Here is a 20676-nt window from a genome sequence, read left to right as displayed (position 1 = left end):
AGGAGGGGAAGGGGGAGGGAGGGGGAGGAGGAAGGGGGGAGGGAAGGAGGAAGTGGGGAGGGAAGGAGGTAGTGGGGAGGGAACAGCTGCTGATCCAGATGTTGTCAAAGCCAACACTTCTCACCATCTACGCTCTTGATGCTGCCTACAGGAGCTTTGGTGTCCCCAGGGAACGTGCTCAGAATGCAGATTCTCAGGCAGCTGCGACCCGCTCAACCAGACTCTGCCTCTTAACAAAGTCCCCAGGTGACCTGAGGATTACCGCGCACACAGTGACAGTGGAAGCACAGGGACCGCTCGCTCTCTGGCCCGAGTCCTGCTTTGCCTACGGTTCCCACCCTCTCTGCCATATCCCCACGCCACAGTGGCTCAAACCAATTCATTTTTAAAAGAAAAGAAAAACAAATCTTAACCACGTGTATTTTGAAATGAAACTTTATATCACTATTGTCCATGGAAAAAAATCAAGCATCATTCGCTATAAGTGGAAAAAAAATCATTTAGAAAACGCATGACATAAGACATAAGTGGAAATACGTTATTTAACCCTGGCTGGACACTGACTCCGCCCCAAGTTCTCAGCTCGAGGCGGCCCGGATGTGCACGGGGGACGGGATGTTCCAGAAGTGAGAAGCCATCCTAGACCTGGAGGCCTCAAAAGGACTGGAGGAGGAGGACTTTCTCACTGTTCGACTTGGTGCCCTTAATTTCCGTGTGTGATGCATTCCATGTCATTTTACCTGCCAGGAAGAGGTGTCCGTGTGTGTGTGAGTGTGTGAGTGTGAGTGTGTGTGTGTGTGTGTGTGTGTACACTAGGGATTGAACCCAAGGGCGCTTTACCACGGACCTTTACAGCCCATTCATATATATATATATATTATTTATTTTTTGCTAAGTTACTGAGGGTCTCCCTAAGTTGCCAAGGCTGGCCTCAAATTTGCAATCCTGTTTCCTCAGCCTCCCGAGTCACTGGGGTGACAAGCATATGCACCATGACAGGTGTGCACCACTGTGCCCAGCCGGTCCCCACACCTGTGGGCACTTTCTACAGCATTGTCCCCCAGACAGCCTCCCACAAGAGGCACTTTCCCCCACATTACGAGTTCCCCCCAAACACACTCAACTGGTAACTGGATGTAAGCGGGGCTTGCTTATCTCAGGGTTCCAATGGCCCTGGCTGGCGGTGGACTCAGTCCCCCAAGGCAGCAGCCTGCTCCCCCTCTGGCCAGCAGCCAGTTCAGTCCAGAGCCATCTCCGGCCCCTCTTCGAGTGGGAGCCAGATGACCAGGAGCTGCCCCAGAGCCTTGCTGTGCTCCTGCAAGGGTGAGACCCCAGGGCAAGTGGCAGAGTTTGGGGTGTGACCTCAGGGATGAAATTCCAGGATCCCAGTGAACAAATGAGCCTGTCTACACTGCCCCAGACCACTGCCTGCATGGGGAGCTGTGTAGACCTTAACAAAGTGCATTCCAATGATCCCTGGGAAAATAATTACTTTGCATCATACACGAGGCTGGAATTTTCCATAGGAGCCTCTTGCCAAAGGGAACCAGGCTGAGCTCAATCAATAACAGTTAATTTCATTTTATTTTTTTGGTGGTGCTGGGGATTGAGCCCAGGGCCTTGTGCCTCGGAGGGAGGCATTCCACCAACTGAGCCATATCCCCCGCCCAAGAGTTAAAGCTTCAAAGGAGCATTTCGAATCCTCTAGCTGAGCAGACTATTGAAAGGTGAGATGGTTGCTATATATTTTACTTCATCGCATCAATCTCTTCTTTTATCGTCTTCGAAAACCACCCTATGAACTAGTCACCAACCAGAAGACAGACCCTTGCTCAGGCAAATGTCAACAGTGTCATATTGCAGTCTGGTATGTTCCATATGGTGCTGGCTGGTGACTAAATAATGACTATTAATAAAAATCTATGAGGTTGCAAAATCTCTCTGATCAGCAGTGGTGGAGTTGTTAACAATAAAGCTTCCCTGCAGACATTTTGAAAGGGAAAGGTTTCAACCACCCCCACCCAAAGGTTCTTCTCCTCTCCGTCAGTACTACTAGTAATACTCACAATCCCCTCCAACGGATCACTCACCGCATACCAAGGGCTGTTCTAAGAAGGCCACAGAAACCACTCATCCATACCCCAGAAACAGAGGCTGTAACCAGGTAGGGACCCTTACTCTGGACCCTTCCCAAGTCATCCTCAGACTGCCAAGTCCACCAGGTGAACCGTGACAGGGAGCAGGGTTTGTCCCACCCTGAAGAATGCCTCAGGAGAAAAGCACTTGCTTGGGAGCCGCAAGACGGAAGAATCTAGGTGTCCACAGAAGGACGAATGGATAAACAAAATGTGGTCTCCACAGACAGGGGAAGGTCACTGTGCCTTAAAAAGGAAGAAAGTCTGGCACTTGTGCATGAACCTTGAAACCATTAAGCTAAGTGAAATAAGCCAGTCGCAGAAAGATAAATACCTGTGATGCCACTAAACGAGGGACCTAGAGTAGACTGATTCTCTGACAAAGGGGAAAGAGGAATCACTGTGAAATGGGTATGGAATTTCAGTTTGAGAAGAGGAAAATTTCCCGAGACGGACGGTGGCCACGGCTGTACAACAGGTATGTAGCTATGACCACTGAACAGCACGCTTAAAAATGGTTAGAAGGGTACATTTTAGGCTGTACATATTTTGTCAAATAAAGGGGTTTTTTTGCACAAAAGAAACTTGATATTAAAAGCATTCAGTCATTCACGCACTATTCAAGTACACACACACACACACACACACACAAAACTCAATGTTGTGGTCCCTCTTCATCCATTGCACAAAGATCTCAGGAGACCAGGCAGACACTAGCAGGGAGGGACAGGTTGAAGCAGGATGCCTGAAGGAGATCACATGAAGGGTAAAACGACTGACCATGCCCAGCCCCAGGTGCACCAGGTGTGGGGCAAGCAGTTACCTGCTTGACCTCAAACCCCCAAGGTTGGCATCACCCCTATCCCCGTTGTACAGGTAAGGGACTGGGGCACAGAAAGGCTCCGGAAGTCGTCCAAGGTTACAGAGGACTCACACCCAAGCGGCCGGGCTCGGAGGGCACACTTGTCATCACGTGGAACAGGGTGAAGCGATGATCGACATGGTCCCAGGACACAGAGGCGGTGACTACAAAATCTGAGGGGATGTGGAGGATTCCCAAAAAGGGAGTGACTTCAAACTAAGGTCCGGAGCAGGGCTTGACTACGTTACAAGCCGTGGGCCTGGCTGTGTAAATAAAGTGTTATCAGATCACGGACACACTTATCTGTGCACATATTGTACGTGGCTACTTTTCCGTTCGTCACCAGAACTGAGTGGTTGTGACGGCCACCAGGTGACCTGCGGAGCTGAAAAGGGTCACCACGATGGCCAGTCTCTCCAGATAAACTCCCCACCCTCCAGCAGGACCTACCAGCCCCTCCCCCGGATGCCTGGCCCTTGGTGCTGTCCCTCCAGAGCACTCTGCCCTCCACCCTTGGGCTCTGGATCTGTTCTCGACGTGAAGGTCACTTGCCCTTCTGCGCCCCTCCCTTGCACAGCCCCCAGCCTCTCTGACTCACCCCTCGCTGCTTCCTCCTCACACGGATCGCACCTTAATCACCAGCTTCTGTTTTGTCTGCCTCCTGCACCCGGCCAAGCAGTGGCAGATGTGGGTGGGCGAACACTGCCCCGTCATTTCCATCAAACCCCGCCTGCGCCCACAGAACCTCCCCCAACAAACAATCAAAAGGGGCGTCGTCAGCCAACACAGACCCAGGCCAGCCCCTGGGCTCCCACCCCTCCAAACACACTGCTGTCCCCAAGTCCCTCCTGTGTAAATTTCACAGCCATCACCGCTCTCCAACCAGAACGGAGGGGACAGGGACCATGTGAGGTCCTCTTTCATTGCCACTGTCCATGGTGGCCTCTGGCAGCCGGGAGGCTCTCTGCACTTAGGCTGAGTAGGGTGGCTGAAGGCCCTGCAGTGAGACTCCCTGGGTGACCCCAGAGGTGCAAAGGGCGTGACACAGACCCATAAGAGAGTGTGGGGGGGTGTTGACATGGGGACAGGAGGAGGTGGAGGGCAGAACTTGGCAGTCCCCAGCAAGGATCGTCAGGCTGTTGCAGACCCTTAAAGGCAAAGCCTACATTTCCAAAGATGCTGAGGTAGGCAGAGATGGGCTGGGACCAGCAAGGACAACGAGTTCCAGTCCCGTGGTCCTCCCGTGGAGGAGGAAGGGCACTGGGAGCCATCAGCAGCCTCTCGGGGGCCGTGGTGACAGCCAGGCCAAGCTCCATGATCAGTGATCAAGGGGTGCTCACGCTCCCCAGGAAGCTCACAGCCCCTGTCCCCATTTGAGGTGGACAAGACTTAGACGGTGGGGGGACCATTTCAAACTAGGGTGGGCTCAACTCCCAGGTGCAGCCGAGACCCACTGGAGGACGGCGAAGGCTCAGCAGGGGACAGAGCTCCTCAGACGCACCAGCCCACCTTAGCCAGCTGTGTGTGCAGCTTGTTCTTCGCCTCCGTCTCCTCGGCGATGCGGGCGTTGAAGGCCAGGTTGGTGTCCGTGAACTGCTTCCACAGCTGGTCGGACAAGCTCTCGGGGAGGTGCTCCGCCTCCTCCCGCAGCCGGATGGAGTTGGCCCGCAGGTTCTGAGAGTGCCTGACGCTGTCGTTGCTGAACTTGGCCCAGGTATCAGGCACGGAAATCCTGCAAAAGGCACCAGGACAAGTTTCGCACAGGGGTGACAGGGGTGACCCTGTACCCGGGGTTCTCAACCTGGTCCTTTAGGTCAAGAGTCTTTGCTGTAGAAGGTCCAGCAGCATCCCTGGCCCCACCAACGGGACGCCAGCAGCCCCTCCACACACCCAGTTATGAAAACCACAAACATCCCCTAGGGGAGGGGACACAAATGTCCTGATCCAATCCCTCCTTTAACAAAGGCTGCAACTGCAGCTAGCAGGAGGGCGCTCAGCCGGCTGGTAGGAGAAGAGAGGCCCCTTACAGAGCGCTTCCTTGTCCCCTCAGTACCATCCCAAACAGAGCCAGGCCAAGAAGCAGGCACTGGGGTGCGGTGGAGACTCTGTCCCTCCGGCTGCGTCCATGCTACTCTCCATGGCTTCTTCGCCCCCCATGGGTGTTTTGCTGGGGGGGGGGTGGCCTGGTTCTGCAGTACTGGGATCACACCTCGGGCCTCCAGCATGCTAAGGCGTCTCCACCACTGGCTCCAGCCCCGCCCAGCTGAGGGTCTGGAATTCCCGCCATGTCCCAACACTGCCTAGGCACTTGAGATGGAGCTGTGAGCAAGAAGAGCAGCGTCCCTGTCCTCAGAGGAGGTACTTCCACAGAGTCACGGGGAGGAGCAGGAAGGAGAAGCGATGGCGTGTCCTCGCGTGTCGGTGGTGAAGGGTGCAGGGCACAGCAGCCTCCCACCCCCTAGCCACAGATTGCTCTCTGCTGTGGTCGCTATGTGACGACTAAGGTCTGAGAGTATCACATGGAAAACTCCGGAAATGAATGATCGGTAACTTCCAAATACCTTTGGTTACATTGTTACGATTATCCTATGTAATTGGCTACTGTGGTCAACAGCTTCCGGGGCCTAATTTATACGCTAACTCGTCACAGGGATGTGTGTCTAGGAAGAGACGCAATCCACATGGGGCCTGGTGCTATCCATGGCTTCAGGCATCCACCGGGAGTCTCAGAATGTACCCCTGAGGATGGGGGCAACCACCACACTCAGCCAGAAGTTGAGGTGCCATGGATTCCCAAATGCACCCCAGCTGTGAGGGGCGAGAGGGGAGCCGTAGGTGTCCAAGAGCCAGGGAGAGGCGCAGCCCTGGAGGTGCCCAGTCCCTGGGGACGAGGGAGAATCACAGCCCCTCTCCTCTGGGGGGTGTCTTCCAGAGGTGCCCCTCCTCCTGGATGAGCCCAGCAGAAAGTGAAGGGCAGAGCGCCCAGGAAAGGTGGCCGCAGAGGGCAGCCCAGCAGGGCAGCTGGGGAACGGATCTGGGGAGCCAGGGGGGACCGTCACAGGCAGGGAAGGCTTCACGGAGGTGGTGCCGCCCGCCTGAGGACTCACATGGTTTAGTCAAAGTTCTTCTGCAACAAGCAACCCCAGGACCATTTGGGGTTCCCTGCTCTGGGGGGACCTCCAGGGGGGACACGCACTTCTCTGAGCCGGCTTCACGGTGGCTACACCAGACCACATAACTTCTCAAGTCCTGTCTAGCCTGGGAGGACGCCACTTCTTATAGGAAGCAGACTTTTATTCTCAGGCAGCAGGAGAAAAGGAGTCTACTTCTCTGAAATGGGAAATATGTTTCTTCTCAGAAACGCTAAAGCACGCTGAGGCGTGGGGAACAGAATTTCTAGAAGTCCCACGTATGTGCGATGGCGCCGCTGGCTCTCCTCTCCTTTCTTTTTTCCGGGGTGGGGGGTGGTCACAGGGATTGAACCAGGGCCCTGCACCTGGCACGCTCTCACCTTGAGCTACATCTCCAGCCCATTCTATTTCTGATTCTGAGACAGGGCCTCACTTAAGTTGCTGAGGCTGGCCTTGAACTTGCAACGCTCCAGCCTCTCCCTCCCAGGTCTCTGGGGTCACAGGTGAGTGCCACCACACGGGGTTCCTCTGCCTGGCCCAGAGCCCAGCCACAAGCAGAGGCTCAGAGAGAAGTGTCTTCTCCAAGGTCATCTGTAATCACCATCCCCAAGACACTGCCGAAGGAGAGGAGGCTGAGGACAGCAGATGAGACCTGCAAGTACACTCTGGGTGGACCCGCCACTGCTGAGCGGGACTGTCGTGACACCAACAGCAACCTCTAAGCCCTGCCCTCCCCTGGAGCAGACAGCTGAGCTCCCCAGAGAAAACAGCCGCTTAATCACATTCTCCCCAGGGGCATCTACCAAAGGCAGCCTGCGTGCCTGGCAAGTCATGAGCCTCAGTAGGGAGGATGTACTGTCCCAGAGCCCGTGCCCTCTGGAGACTGGAGGGACAGCAACTTTGCTGCAGAGGCAGGAAGATCCATTGATCAAACAACCACGCGATGTCCAGTGTGGGCTGAGGTCAACAGCTCTGCCACTTGCTGTGCAAGCTTATGACAGTCACTTCACCTCTCTGAGCCTTTGTTTACTCATTGTGAAATGGGGATAATAACGGTACCTATCCCCCCAGGGTTCTTGAGTGACTAAATGTGAAATACTTATCAGGGCACCGTACACAAAATAAGTGACTCTTCATTACTCACAAGAGCTGCATGTAAACTCTGTGCACCATCTAGCACATGGCCGACATCAGAAAGAGGCCTCTGCTGCCCCCATCACCACCATATTCACGAGTTGATCCACAGCAATGAACAGGCACACTGTGATCCAGTCACCAACCACACCTCCTCAGTCTGCCCAGATGTGGCCCTGCTTAAGAAAACTCCAATGCAAAGCCCTGAGCCAGCACATCTGGGAAGCAATTAGTCACCCAAACAGCAGCCCTCACTTTCCAGCTGGATGAGGGACTTTAAACAGCCGCCCCTCCTGGACTTGGAGGCCAGACGCCCCAGCAGCCAGCTGCCGCCAGGTTTGGGGGAGGCATCTGTTTGTAAAGAGGGACCCTTTGGACTTCCTGTGCAGACGGGCAGCTGTGGCCAAGGGTGGCCGAGCCCCCAAGTCCTGCTCAGCCTTCCAGTGCCTGGGGGACTCCCCCTCGTCGGGAAGAGGAGGCGGCTTCCCTGGGAGCTGCCGCAGCTATGAATCCAGAGTCACCGCGACACCGCCATGTTTGCAAAGATCCAGAAAGCCAGCCCAGACCTGGGCCACAGATGGCTTACAATTCTTCTCCCCTTTCCTGCTCTCCCCTCCCCCTCCCCCTTCCTCCTTGCATTCAACACATGCTTACCTGCACGTGCCAAGAGCAAGCCTGTGCGCTAGAGGTGAAGAGAAGGAGCGCGGGCGAGACCAAGAGAGCGCCCGCCCTCCGCCAGCGCATCTCTGCCAGCACTCATGGCCCCAGAGCTCAGACGGGAAATTCTGGGAAATTCTACATGACCCTCCACGAGGCGGTGACATGCCCCTGATAGTGCCAGGCGTACAAAAGGCACCTACCTCATTGCTGCCAGGACAAGAAAATGAGGATACAAAGCAAGCTCTGATAACGGTCGCCATTATCATCCACACCAGTCTCTGTGCTTACGACGTCCCATGCCCCCTTTCAGTACACACAGCAGCCCTGGGGAGCGGGTACCCTGGGTGATACAGGTGCAGAAATGGAGTCCAAAGTGTCAGCATGGAGGCTGGGACTTAAAGCCAGGCAGCCTTGTCCTAGCATCCACCCTCCAGGCGTCACTGACTCTCCCCACCAAGTGGGGATGCCTGCTCCTGCTGGTGACAGCCCTTTTGTTTTGGAATTTGTCTGGCGGGATGGCCAAGAGAGGCACCCCGGGGTGCCCTGGCAGAGCAGCAGAGGCTCTGTGACCCTCACTAAGTCAACCACATGCTCTTTCTTTCTGGAATTTGGATCTTGGACAAGGTGGGCCAGGGGTGGAAAGATGGCCACCCTCTGACAATCCAACTGAATAGCTCCCACTCCTGCCAAACGGCCAGAAACTTGCCCTTGTCTCTGTGACCCTGCTGCAGGTTTCAGTTAATTCTATTTCATCCTAAGTTGGCCAGACTTCGATTCTGCTGCTTGCAACAGCGGGTTCCCATTCAATCACACTGCCTCTCCTTGGCTGGCACATGATACCCCTTTATGGTGCCATGGCAGAAGCCAAGGCCCTTGGTCCCACAGACGGCCCAGAATGGAGGCAGAGTCCAGTACTTACGTGCCGTCACACTTCTCCATGCCATGGAAGAAGGAGATGCAGTCCGACGTGCTCCTCAGGTTAAAGCACTGCTCCTCAATACACTCGGCAGAGTTTTTGTCCTCGATGTCTCTCTCCAGGGCGTGCTGAGCATCTCGGTTATCCCTGCAGGGAGGAAGGATGTGTCCTGGGCCAGGCACTTACCCAGAGTCACCACCCAAGGTCACACAGCAGGGGAAATCCGGAGAACAGGCAGCAAGCCAAGTCCCTGGACTCCCAGGAAGGGTCTGTCCACACCCAGTGGCTTCTCAGCCTTCTTCCCACGTTGAGGTTCCCACCGTGTACCCAAAGCCACCCCTACTACAAGTCCCCTGAATCCAATCAGAGCTGCTGTCTTTTAGAATGGGAACGGAAGGCATGAACTGTAAGAGGGTGGAGTGCCAACATTTTAGGCTTAGTGTGTCATATGGTCCCTGTTACAACCATGCCCCAAAGCAGTCACAGGTTATATGTGAATGAATGCGCATGGATTCCTTTCAATAAAACTTTATTTATAAGAACAGATGGTGGGTTGGATTCCTCCCTCCAGCTGTAGTTTGTGGAACTAATTTAGAAGATACTAATTCATACTTCAGACAAAACCTGTATCAAGTCAAACTACTTCTCAGATTATTGTGAATGACTGCTGAGCACAAAGGGATAGGTCATAAGTAAGACTTGGTCACCGCCTTCAAGTGGCTGAGATTTGTAAAATAGAGTAAAAAATAGAACAAATAGAGTAAAAAATACGGTACAGATTGGTCAGAGCAATGGTGAGAGTCTTAAAAGGATACAAAGTAACCCAAAGGAGGAAACCATTAATTCTAGGATAAGGGAAGGGCTGCCTGAGAAGGGTCTGAGTAGGGTTTCCATAACAAACAGAAGACATCATGAACAAAGTTACACTGGGGACGAGAACTCCCAGCTGAGGAGACGACATGGGCGAAAGCAGAGACGCTAGAAATGCCCAGGTTTGAGGGACTAGTGAGGCTCATTAAGTCAGTGCCAGTTAGGAGTGGGAGGAGTTAGGGAACTGGGTGGGGTCATGAACTGGGTGGAGTCAAGGACTGGCAGCTGTCTGGGATTGGATGAGGTCATGGACTGGGTGGAGCCAGAAACTGGGAGGAGTCAGGGTACAGTCAGGACTAGGTGAGGCAATGTACTGGGCGGAGTCAGAGGTGCAGTCTGGGAATGGGTGAGGTAATGGCTTGGGTGGAGTTGGGAACTGGGTGGAGTCGGGAACTAGGCGGAGTTAGGATGGGCGGAGTCAGGAACTGGGTGGAGTCAGGAACTGGGGGGAGTTAGGAACTGGGTGGAGTCAGGAACTGGGTGGAGTCAGGAACTGGGGGGAGTTAGGAACTGGGTGGAGTCAGGAACTGGGTGGAGTCAGGAACTGGGGGGAGTTAGGAACTGGGTGGAGTCAGGAACTGGGTGGAGTCAGGAACTGGGGGGAGTTAGGAACTGGGTGGAGTCAGGAACTGGGTGGAGTCAGGAACTGGGGGGAGTTAGGAACTGGGTGGAGTCAGGAACTGGGTGGAGTCAGGAACTGGGGGGAGTTAGGAACTGGGTGGAGTCAGGAACTGGGTGGAGTCAGGAACTGGGGGGAGTTAGGAACTGGGTGGAGTCAGGAACTGGGTGGAGTCAGGAACTGGGGGGAGTTAGGAACTGGGTGGAGTCAGGAACTGGGTGGAGTCAGGAACTGGGGGGAGTTAGGAACTGGGTGGAGTCAGGAACTGGGTGGAGTCAGGAACTGGGGGGAGTTAGGAACTGGGTGGAGTCAGGAACTGGGTGGAGTCAGGAACTGGGGGGAGTTAGGAACTGGGTGGAGTCAGGAACTGGGTGGAGTCAGGAACTGGGGGGAGTTAGGAACTGGGTGGAGTCAGGAACTGGGTGGAGTCAGGAACTGGGGGGAGTTAGGAACTGGGTGGAGTCAGGAACTGGGTGGAGTCAGGAACTGGGGGGAGTTAGGAACTGGGTGGAGTCAGGAACTGGGTGGAGTCAGGAACTGGGGGGAGTTAGGAACTGGGTGGAGTCAGGAACTGGGTGGAGTCAGGAACTGGGGGGAGTTAGGAACTGGGTGGAGTCAGGAACTGGGTGGAGTCAGGAACTGGGGGGAGTTAGGAACTGGGTGGAGTCAGGAACTGGGTGGAGTCAGGAACTGGGGGGAGTTAGGAACTGGGTGGAGTCAGGAACTGGGTGGAGTCAGGAACTGGGGGGAGTTAGGAACTGGGTGGAGTCAGGAACTGGGTGGAGTCAGGAACTGGGGGGAGTTAGGAACTGGGTGGAGTCAGGAACTGGGTGGAGTCGGGAAGTAGGCGGAGTTGGGAACTGGGCTGAGTTGGGAACTGGGTGGAGTTAGGAACTGGGCGGAGTTGGGAACTGGGTGGAGTTAGGAACTGGGTGGAGTTGGGAACTGGGTGGGTGGAGTCGGAATTGGGCGGAGTCTGGGGAACTGGGTGGAGTCAGAACTGGGTGGAGTTAGGAACTGGGCAGAGTCGGAATTGGGCGGAGTCTGGGGAACTGGGTGGAGTCAGAACTGGGTGGAGTTAGGAACTGGGTGGAGTTAGGAACTGGGTGGGGTTAGGAACTGGGCAGAGTTGGGAACTGGGTGGAGTCGGAATTGGGCGGAGTCTGGGGAATTGGGTGGAGCCAGGAACTGGGCGGAGTCGGGAACTGGGGGGAGTCTGGGGAACTGGGGGGAGTCTGAGGAACTGGGTGGAGCCAGGAACTGGGCGGAGTTTGGGGAACTGGATGGAGTCAGGAACTGGGCGGAGTCGGGAACTGGGTGGGTGGGTTTAAAAACCGTGGGCTCTGGGATCGCCAAGGTGAGCAGGGGTCAGGACTGGATTCCAGAGAGCTGGTGTCTCAGCTAGGCCTAGACAAGGCCGCTGTTTACCAAACTCCAGACCTCGACAACCATATTCATGAATCTTACCAAACAGCAAAGCACCTGTACTATTATTTACTTAGTATTCTCCTCCTTTTGAAATCGTTTAAAAAATATAAATGAACGTGTTTTAAAAGGGAAGTTTACGTTCCTGTCTTTAAAGGAAAAACAATAATGGTATCTGCTAACAGAAGGCCCCCTCTTCCCTGAATACTAAGTAAACACTAACTACATCCCAGCTAGAATCTTTTGTCTCCAGAAGCTTCTAGGCTCAGCCCTTTTCGTGTCTCTGTTGACTGAAAAAGAATCAGTCTTCTTTAAAGACCCAAAACATCCAGCGGAGCCTTGGTCCTGAAGCACTTAGAGGACTTCTACAACCTTCCCTGAGAGAGGCTGTCGGACACCACTGGGTGGTCTCCCTGGGGCCTCTCTCCCACCTCTGGTGTGAGCCCCTCCCCATGCCTTGTCTCTGTCCACCTCTACAACCTCTCTTCCCTCTGGGCGTCTCCGTCTCGGGCCTCCGTGGGCCCTGGCTCCCCCATCCTCTCCTCTGTCTGCCTCTCTGTCACAGACAGTGGTTTCAGGCAACCCAGGAGCAAGGAAGCTAACTCCCGATGGTGAGTTCCCACCTATCAGGATACAGAGGTCTTGTCAGGCAGGAGGAACCATCCCCGGACCTTTGGGCCTTGAATTGGCAGAGTCAGGAGAAACTGGGCCCTGCCACCTAGTGAACAGGAACCTAATGTGAAAGTGCACCTCAGAGCGTGACTGGGAGGCTGGGGCCTCCGACTCCAGCTGCTCCAGCTGCCTGGCCCTGCCAGTGAGGTCTAGGAAACGGGGGCAGACCCGGCCAGCCTACTGGCACACGGCCCAGGGCCAGGCTGGTGCAGAGCTCACCCTGCTGCCCACCCACCAGGAAAGGCCAAGTCTGGCCCTTCCCCGTCAGGAAGAGACTTCTCTGCTCCTGGTGGGGCGAGGTGCCGGGGCAGCTGTGGGCCACAGGCCTTCCTTGCCCAGAAACCCCCCAGTCAACAGCAGGTGCAGGGAAGCCACCCGATCAGGTCAGCAGCGGGGCCTCCCCCAGGGAGTGAGGATGTACCCCATGGCCCCAGCCCTGAGCCTCTGAGGTTCCAAGTGAATTAGGACAATTCCAGTCCCTCCAGCCGCTAAGCTGCTTCCCACAAGGTGACAGGCCTCCTTCAATCGAGAAGCCGCTGCCCAAAGCAAACTGCCTGTGTTGAGTTCCCTGGTCATTTCCATCTCTCCGGCTCTCTCCCAGCGTCCCTCCCTCTCCCTCTCCTCCCCATGTCTGTCCCTCTCCAGCTCTTGGGTTTTCTCTGTCTTTGTCCACCTCTTGGTTCCTCTGACTGCACCTCTGTCTGTCTCTGTCCCTCTGTCTCCCTGCTCCCTTCCTCTGTCTCTCTCTCTCTTTATATCCCTCTCCTCCTCGCTCTCACTTTCCAGTACTGGGATGGAGCCCAGCGGCACTTTACCAATGAGCTACACCCCTAGCCCTTTATATTTTTGGAAAGAGTCTGGCTAAGTTGCCCAGACTGGCCTTGAACTTGTGACCCTCCTGCCTCAGCTCCCGAGTTGCTGGGATCACAGGTGTGCCTGACCGCACCAGCTTCTCTGTCTCTTGTAGTGGTGCCGGTCCTGGCTCTCCATGTCTGTTTCCGCCTGTCTCTCTGTCTCAACCTCTCTGGTCTCCAGCCCCCCACTTCTGGTTTCACCGTCGGGGGTGGCGCCTGACCCTCCCCACCCATCGCAGCAGTGCTCTTCTGGAGTTCCGCTCCCCAAATTCCTGTCTGGCCTTTCATCCACTCCGCCAGCTCTAACTGTCCCCTGTTCTGAACCTCAGCCTCCTGCCACCCTGGGCCCTGTTTTGCCACGTCCCTATGCCAGCCATGAGTGGAAAATCAGTCTCTTAACATAAGTTGGAGATCACAAAAACAAGTGCAGAAAAAGAACAGAAGAGGGCCCAGAAGGAAATAATGGTCTACGGTTGGTCGATTCTCAACAAAGGTACCAGGACACACAATAGGGAGGGATGGTCTCTTCAATAAGTGATCTGGGGACAACTGGATATCCACATTCAAAAGAATGCACTCAGACCCTTACCTCACACGTGTACAAAAATCAACTCAAAACTGTCTGAGATGTAAGATCAGAGGCTGTAGAACTACTGGGAAAAAACCAGCACAGCCCGCGTCTCGGGTCTGGGAGGTGATTTTTTGGATATAACTGCAACAGCTCAGGTAACAAAACCCAACACAGACAGATGGGATTGGATCCAACTGTAAAGTCTCTGCACAGCAAAGAAACCGATCAACTGAGCAAAGAGAAAAGTGTTTGCAAACCACACGCCTGATAAATGGTTAATATCCAAAAATACATAAGGAACTCAACAACGGAACAGCAAGAAAACACACCGATTTAAAAATTGGCCAAGGATTTGAGGAAGCATTTCTCCAAAGAAGGCATGTAAATAAACAATTGGGTCATAAAACATATCCAACATCAGAGAAATGCATATTAGAACCCTCTGGAGGTCTCACCTCCTCCCTGTTAGAATAGCTGTTCTCAAAAAGAGACGATGGTGTTGGGGAGGCTGGGGGAAAAGGGAGCCCTCACACACCGCTGGTGGGAGTGGAAACTAGAACAGCCAGTGCTGTCATCCCAGCAGCTCGGGAGGCTGAGGCAGGAGGACTGTGAGTGCAAAGCCAGCCTCAGCAAAAGCAAGGCACTGAGCAACCCAGGGAGACCCTGTCTCTAAGTAAAATACAAAGTAGGGCTGGGGACGTGGCTCAGTGGTCAGTGCCCCTGAGTTCGGTCCCCAGTACCGCCACCCCCCTAAAACAAAGTCAGTGAAGAGGGAAAGCCAGCTGACCAGCAGTCCTGGGAGAGTCAGAGGTGAGCGCCCGCCCAGGGCCAGGTGGGGAGCCTGAGTTCTGGAAGCGGCCATGGGCCCCAAGCCCCGTAAATCTCAGTCTCCCTTTAATCAGGAGAGGGGCCTGGCCTTTCATGACACTGGTTACGTCATCTTCCAAGAACAAAAAGCTGACTCCTTTTGAAGGCCTCCTCCAGCTCCTCCAGAGGGCCCGTCCCTCACCTAGCTGCCCATGCCACCCACACTCTGCTGGCTCCCCGAATTGCTTGGGAGGTGACAGGACCGGCCTTGGGGAGGCTGCTGCCCTCCACCAGGGCCTCACTGCAAACAGGCCACTCACCAGATGGCCTGAGCCTGCACATCTCAGGCCAGATCTTAAAACCAGCCTGTGCACCACGGGAATTGGTGACTTGGAAGTCACAGAGCCCACGCGGGGCCCGGCGGCGGGCAGAGTGGGGCCTACCGCATCTGGATGTCGATCCGGCGAGCTAATTGTCTCATCTGTTCTTGGCAACATTTTAGCAAATCTACTTCCTGAAATACAAAAGGTCAGAAAGAGTGGACCGGGTCAGAAATTCCCCGGGTCAGAGCGCCCCTCCAGCACCCCGCCCTCCTTGCCCCCAGGTGAGAGCCAGGGGCCAGCTGCAGAGCACCACCTGCCCCGCCCTACTTTCATTTCTATTTGCTTCTGGATTAAAATAAGACCCAGCACATACTGTGTGACGGGAGCTCACCAGTACATATGATCATTAAATAATGCCCATGAAGAAGTCTGAAGTCCGATATGCACGCGCAGCAGGTGTTGGAGAAACACTAGCTTTGGTTTTTGCTCTTGGTGGAATTATTATTGTACCCAACTTGGAAATGAGGAGCCTGGGGGCCAAGGAACTTCACGTTGTGGTCTGGATATGGAATATCACCCCAAAGCTCTGGTGCAGAGGGCTTGGTCCCCAGGGCAGCCGTGTTCAGAGGCGGGAGGTGACGGGATCATGAGGCTCTGGCCCCATCCATGAACTGATCGCTGAGAGGCTCATAATTTAACGAGATGGTGGGAACGTGGGGGATGGGGCCTCGTGGGAGGAAGGAGGTCAGTGGGGGTGAGTCCCTGGAAGGTGGACCCCCACATCTTGTCTCCAGTACCTTTCTGCCTCGCCCCCTCTCCCCCTCCTCCTCCTCCTGCTGGCCACCATGAGCTGGGGGCAAAGCCCTGCCGGGCCCCTCCGCCATGATGTCTGCTCCCCACAGACCTAGCAGCTATGGAGCAGCGCAGGTGGACAGCAGCCTCTGAGACCAAAGTCTTTCCTCCTAGACGTGGACCGACTGGCTGCCCTGCCCACTCCCGGGGGGGGGGGGTAGGCCCGGGAGACCCCTCACCCGGATAAGGTTCTTCTCCACGCTGTCATGGACCAAATCAATCCCGATCCTTTTCTCTCGATGGTAGAGACACTCCAGGGCCACCTGCAGGGAGATCAGGAAAGAGCGTCTTCTTCCCGGGGCTGGACAGTGACCCTGAGCTCAGTGACACACGGGACCTTGGCTGGGATCCCACCTCACAGAGGCCTCTGGAGGGCTCTGTCGCCCTCAGTGGGCACTGTGGGGTGCCGAGGCCAGCGCGTGAGGAGATGCAGGGCCCATGTAGAGAAAGCAGGATACGGCAGTGTCCCAGGAACCAGTGGTGACTGAGATATAATCTCCACAAGCTGTCCCCAGCCTTCCCAGCTACAATAATGGACATGGCAGCTGTCACTATGATCTCAGATAAGACAGTATCAGCTGCTGTGCTCCATGTGTGCTCTGTCATAAGTTTAAATCCAGGCTTAGTCCCTTCCTGTCATGTGCACTGGGGCAAGTCACTCAGCCTCTCTGACCCTCAGTCTCCTCATCTGCCCATCAGCGTGAGATTGGTGCATCTTTCACAGGCTGGTTGTGCATTTCAACCCAGCTGAAAGGACACAGCTGAAGGAATGTGATCATCTCCACCTGGGATAAGGGTGGTGATGCAAATGACTGGGGTGATGTGGATGGGCAGGGCTCAGGGAGGAATTCTCTAGGGAGGAGACAGAGAGACTGCTCATAAGAAGCAGAGTGCAGAGATGAGTGGAGACATGGGGCAAGAAACAGGAGCTGCAGGTGCAAAGGCCCTGAGGCCAGAGAATGCACAGACAGGAAGCCCTTGGAACTGGAGAAAGTGAGGCTGGAGCAGAAGCAGGGGCAAGGTCACGGGGGAGGGAAGAGGAATTCAGGAATTGGGTGTTAGATTCTGGGACTCCATCCAGGGAGCCAGTGGAGGAATGATAAGACTCACTTTAATATTTGAAGTCACCCTCTGGCTGCTGGGGGAGGGGGAAGGATGGGTTGGACGGGAGCAGGAGGTGGAAGACCAGGAAGGAAGTAGTTATGTCCATGTCCAGTGAGAGGCTGCCCGGCTGAAGGCAGCCAGGGGACGGAGAGAAGTGGAGAGACTGAGATGCCCCCATCCCTGGGCCTCCGTAGGGCTGATCAAAGGGGTCACATGGGACCAGGCAGAGCTGGGCTTTGCAGACATGCTGGGGAGTGGGAGCAGGAGAGGGGGGCAGTAGGTGGTGGACGCTGCTGTGGGGCTGTGAGGAGCAGCCCTGCCCACCCCTCTCCTGAGGGGCCAGCCAGCAGATGAAGGCAACGTTGGACACCTTCCCCTAATGGGGTTGGGAGTCCCAGAGACATGCTGCCATGTCTCTTCGGGCATCTCAAGGCAGGACCTCTCCTACCACGGGTCCTGCACAGAACGGGGCAGAAACGGCTGTAGGAGGCTTCCAGGCAGGAGGCCCTGGGTCTCTGGAATGTCCAGGGAAAGCAGATCCCCGTCCAGTGTAGCCAAGATGGTTTCCACAGCATGAGGCAGAAGCTACCGGTTCCCCACCCAATGTCCACCCAACCCCTTCCATGCCTTTCTCCAGGAGCAGAGAAAAGCAGTCATTTCCCAGACTCTTCTGCAGCCAGGGAGCCCCTGCAAATGGGCTGAAGAGGCCAACCCACGAGGGCCTTCTGGGAACCTCCTCCTGATGACAGGGAACACAGCTGCACGGTCGCCTTCTCCCCACCCCGTTTCCGGCCTCCAGGAGAGGACCAGAGGGCTCCCCTCAGGCAGGAGCCTGCAACAGGAAGTGTTAGAACTCCATTTGCCATTGACGGCAGAGTGTTAAGACAGAGCCCGGTCCCAGCCATCAGGTGGAGGGCTGCAGGCGGATCTGTCTCCCTCTGCAGTTCTGTGGGGCTGGGCCACGCCCCGGAGCACCTGCTGCTGCAGCCCAGAGCAACCCGAACCGGCCCGGGATCGGACCGAGGCCAAGGAGGGGTCGGGCAAGCCCACCATGGGTCACCTCGTCACTTATTCAACCGATGTCTACCGAGTGCCTAGTGGGTGCCACTCTCCGCCCTCGGCTGGGCATACGTTCAGAATGCTGACCTGGACAACAGCCGGCAGGGACCCGGGTCACTGAGGCCTGCAGGACACACGGGGGCTGCACGGATGGTGGGTCTGGGGTAGGTGCGCGCACAGGGGACCAGCCCTGCCTGGTGGAGCCCACGCGCCCTGCAGGTGGAAAACCACCAAGGAGAAGTGTAGGGCGTGGCACGAGTCCTCGGCAGGGAGGAAGCGCAAGCTCGACTTCAGGCGAGTCCTCGGAAGCCCTTCGCCAGGTGGACCACCTCCGCACCTGCGCAGGGGGCGTCGGCGCGCACGGGTCTCCGCGGAACCCCGCCCCTCGGATGGAACCCCGTTCGGCCCGAGGAGTCTTCCCTTCAGCTTATCCTGAACCCACTATTTCACCTTGAAGGTGCGGTCATCAACATCGAAGCAGCGCACACCCCCTTGCGGTGCCTGTCACCTGGACCCGCGGTCGAGGGGGCGGAGGGTGCGGTGCCGACGGGGCGGGCCCTCGCGCTCGCACTCACCTGCAGCGGACAGTTGAGCTCTTCGGCGCCGCACTCCAGCCGCCTCTTGAGGGTGTCCATGCTGCGGTTCTCGGTCAGAAGCCTGTCCAGCTCGTAGCACAGCTCCGACTTCCAGAAGCCGATGTCCGTCAGTCTCTGGCCCAGGTTCCGGGACGTCCCCTCCTGCATCTGGCGCGTCAGCTGGTCCTTGTCCTGCATGAGCCTCCTGGTGTCGCCGGTCAGCCGGCCAGCCCACAGGCGCGAGGCCTCGGCGCCCCGCAGCTGCAGCTGGGTGGCCTGGTCCCAGTCCTGGGCACTGTAGCGACAGAAGAGCGCGGAGCGGAGCGCGGGCAGGATGGTGGGCGGGCGCAGGGGGCTGCGGCGACACTCATCCGGGCAGGCCTGGCCGTCGGAGACCTGGTAGAAGAGGCTGGGTCTCCACGAGTTGAGGTAGCGGTACCCGGGCAGGTGGTAGGGCGGGTAGCACTCGTGGACGGCCGGGCTCTGCACAGCCTCGGGCGGCGCCATCAAGGCGCAGGGCTTCTTGGGGCCACAGTAGCTGGCGGCCTGAGAGGTTCCAAGAAACTCCATCCTCCCCCATGGGCACCAGGCGGCCAAACTCTGCCCAAGGGGCTCCAGCATCAGCAGGAACCGCGAGAGGGCTTCACTGGGGCTGGCAGGACCTCTATGACTCAGCAGTGGTGTCATAAAGCCTGGGGACAGGGGCTGTGAGCCCAGCCTGTGCTCTCTTTCAGGTCAGTGGGGTCCCTATTGTCCAAATCTAAACGAATCCATCAGTCACCAAAGGGATTATGAGTCTCACAATCCACAGATTGGGGCATGCAAGAGAGGGCACGTCTCTCTACATCTGTCTCTCCAGACCTAACTACGCCCAGGGAGAGAATTTAATGTCGTTCGCTCCAGTAAGGGACCCACTCAAGGTCAGTTTGGTCAAAGTTCTTTTCTTTCTTTCTTTGTCCCCAAGATGGCATCAAAATGGTCCACCCATACGTAGGATACCACTTAGCAACAGTACTCACAACAAAGATCAACCTTAACCTGTTCTGCTAAGTAGCTAGGTTCAAACACGACAGCCCGTGTGGTTTCGTTGGTGATATTCTGCAAAGACAGATCCATATGGACAGGAGACCACTCATTCATTGCTGGAGGGCAAGGTGGCAGGAGCGTGGGTCACCAAGGGGGGTGAGAAAATTGGGGGCAGGACTGATAAAGTGTTCTATATCCTGATTAGGGAGGAGATGATACAACTCTATAAGTCAAAACTCATAGAACCCATAGAGCTTCCCACTAGTAAGTTTTGTTGTTCATGAATTATATGATGGGGCTTCAGCTTGAGCACCATGAGGCAGAAACTATGCCCATCACTAAATCCCTGGCATCCAGCATACTATTGAATGAATGGACGGGAAACTAAAATGAGAAGCTTTATTGTTCCAGAAAAAGTACTCAATTCCTCGCTCTAAAACAGCATTTTCCCCCAACCAAGAATCTCTCTCCACTCTTGACTCTGGGTACAGCAACAAAATGTGCAGGTATGGGACAGAAGGACTGCTGATTTGTGGGGCTTTTCCCACCTTTGGGAATGCAGCAGAGGGGACTCTGACCCTCAAATGCTCCTTCTTAGTAGATGCATCAGTCAGTTTTCCGTTGCTATAACAAAATACCTGAGATCATGGACTTCTAAGAGAGAAGGTTTATTTGGGCTCATGGTTTGGGGAATTCCAGTCCATGATTGGATGCCCATTGTTTTGGGTCTCTGATGAGCAGTGGGCCACTGAGGAGGCAGAGCACCATGGCAGGAACACGTGGTGGCACAATACCACTGACATCATGAGCCAGGAATAGAGAGGAAGAGAAGGGACTCAGGCCCCTCAGTCCTCTTGGAGGGCACACGTCCAATGACCTAGGTACCTCCCACTAGGCCCCAACTCCTAATGGTTTCTCCACCTCCCAACAGTGGCCTGCTGGGGACCAAGCTCTTGGCCCGTGGGCTTGGGGGACATTCAGCGTGGAGTGGGTATGACAGAAGGTGAGAGGGTGAGGAGAAAAAGCATCTATTAAGCACCTGCTGGGTACTGATGCTTTACATATGCCAATCTGTTTTCTT

The 20676-nt window shown here is 55.6% G+C and overlaps 1 protein-coding gene across 1 annotated transcript in view; it reads right to left on the bottom strand.

Annotated features, from left to right (window-relative positions):
• The window catches only part of Tekt5 (tektin 5), a 37087-nt gene extending 17757 nt beyond the window's left edge, over window positions 1-19330 (bottom strand). Inside the window, exons 1-5 of the mRNA XM_015491538.2 lie at window positions 18570-19330; window positions 16011-16094; window positions 15100-15170; window positions 8842-8985; window positions 4507-4729 (exon numbers count right to left, since the gene is read on the bottom strand). Of these exons, the coding sequence (XP_015347024.2) occupies window positions 4507-4729; window positions 8842-8985; window positions 15100-15170; window positions 16011-16094; window positions 18570-19256 (1209 nt within the window). The 5' untranslated portion in view covers window positions 19257-19330. The remainder of the gene's footprint in view (window positions 1-4506; window positions 4730-8841; window positions 8986-15099; window positions 15171-16010; window positions 16095-18569) is intronic.
• Between the last annotated feature and the right edge of the window lie 1346 nt (window positions 19331-20676).

Source organism: Marmota marmota, unplaced genomic scaffold, assembly GCF_001458135.2.
Source record: "Marmota marmota marmota unplaced genomic scaffold, marMar, whole genome shotgun sequence".
NCBI classification, from domain to species: domain Eukaryota; kingdom Metazoa; phylum Chordata; class Mammalia; order Rodentia; family Sciuridae; genus Marmota; species Marmota marmota.
Note: the sequence above shows the minus strand (reverse complement) of the source record. Positions and strands in the feature narration are given on the sequence as shown.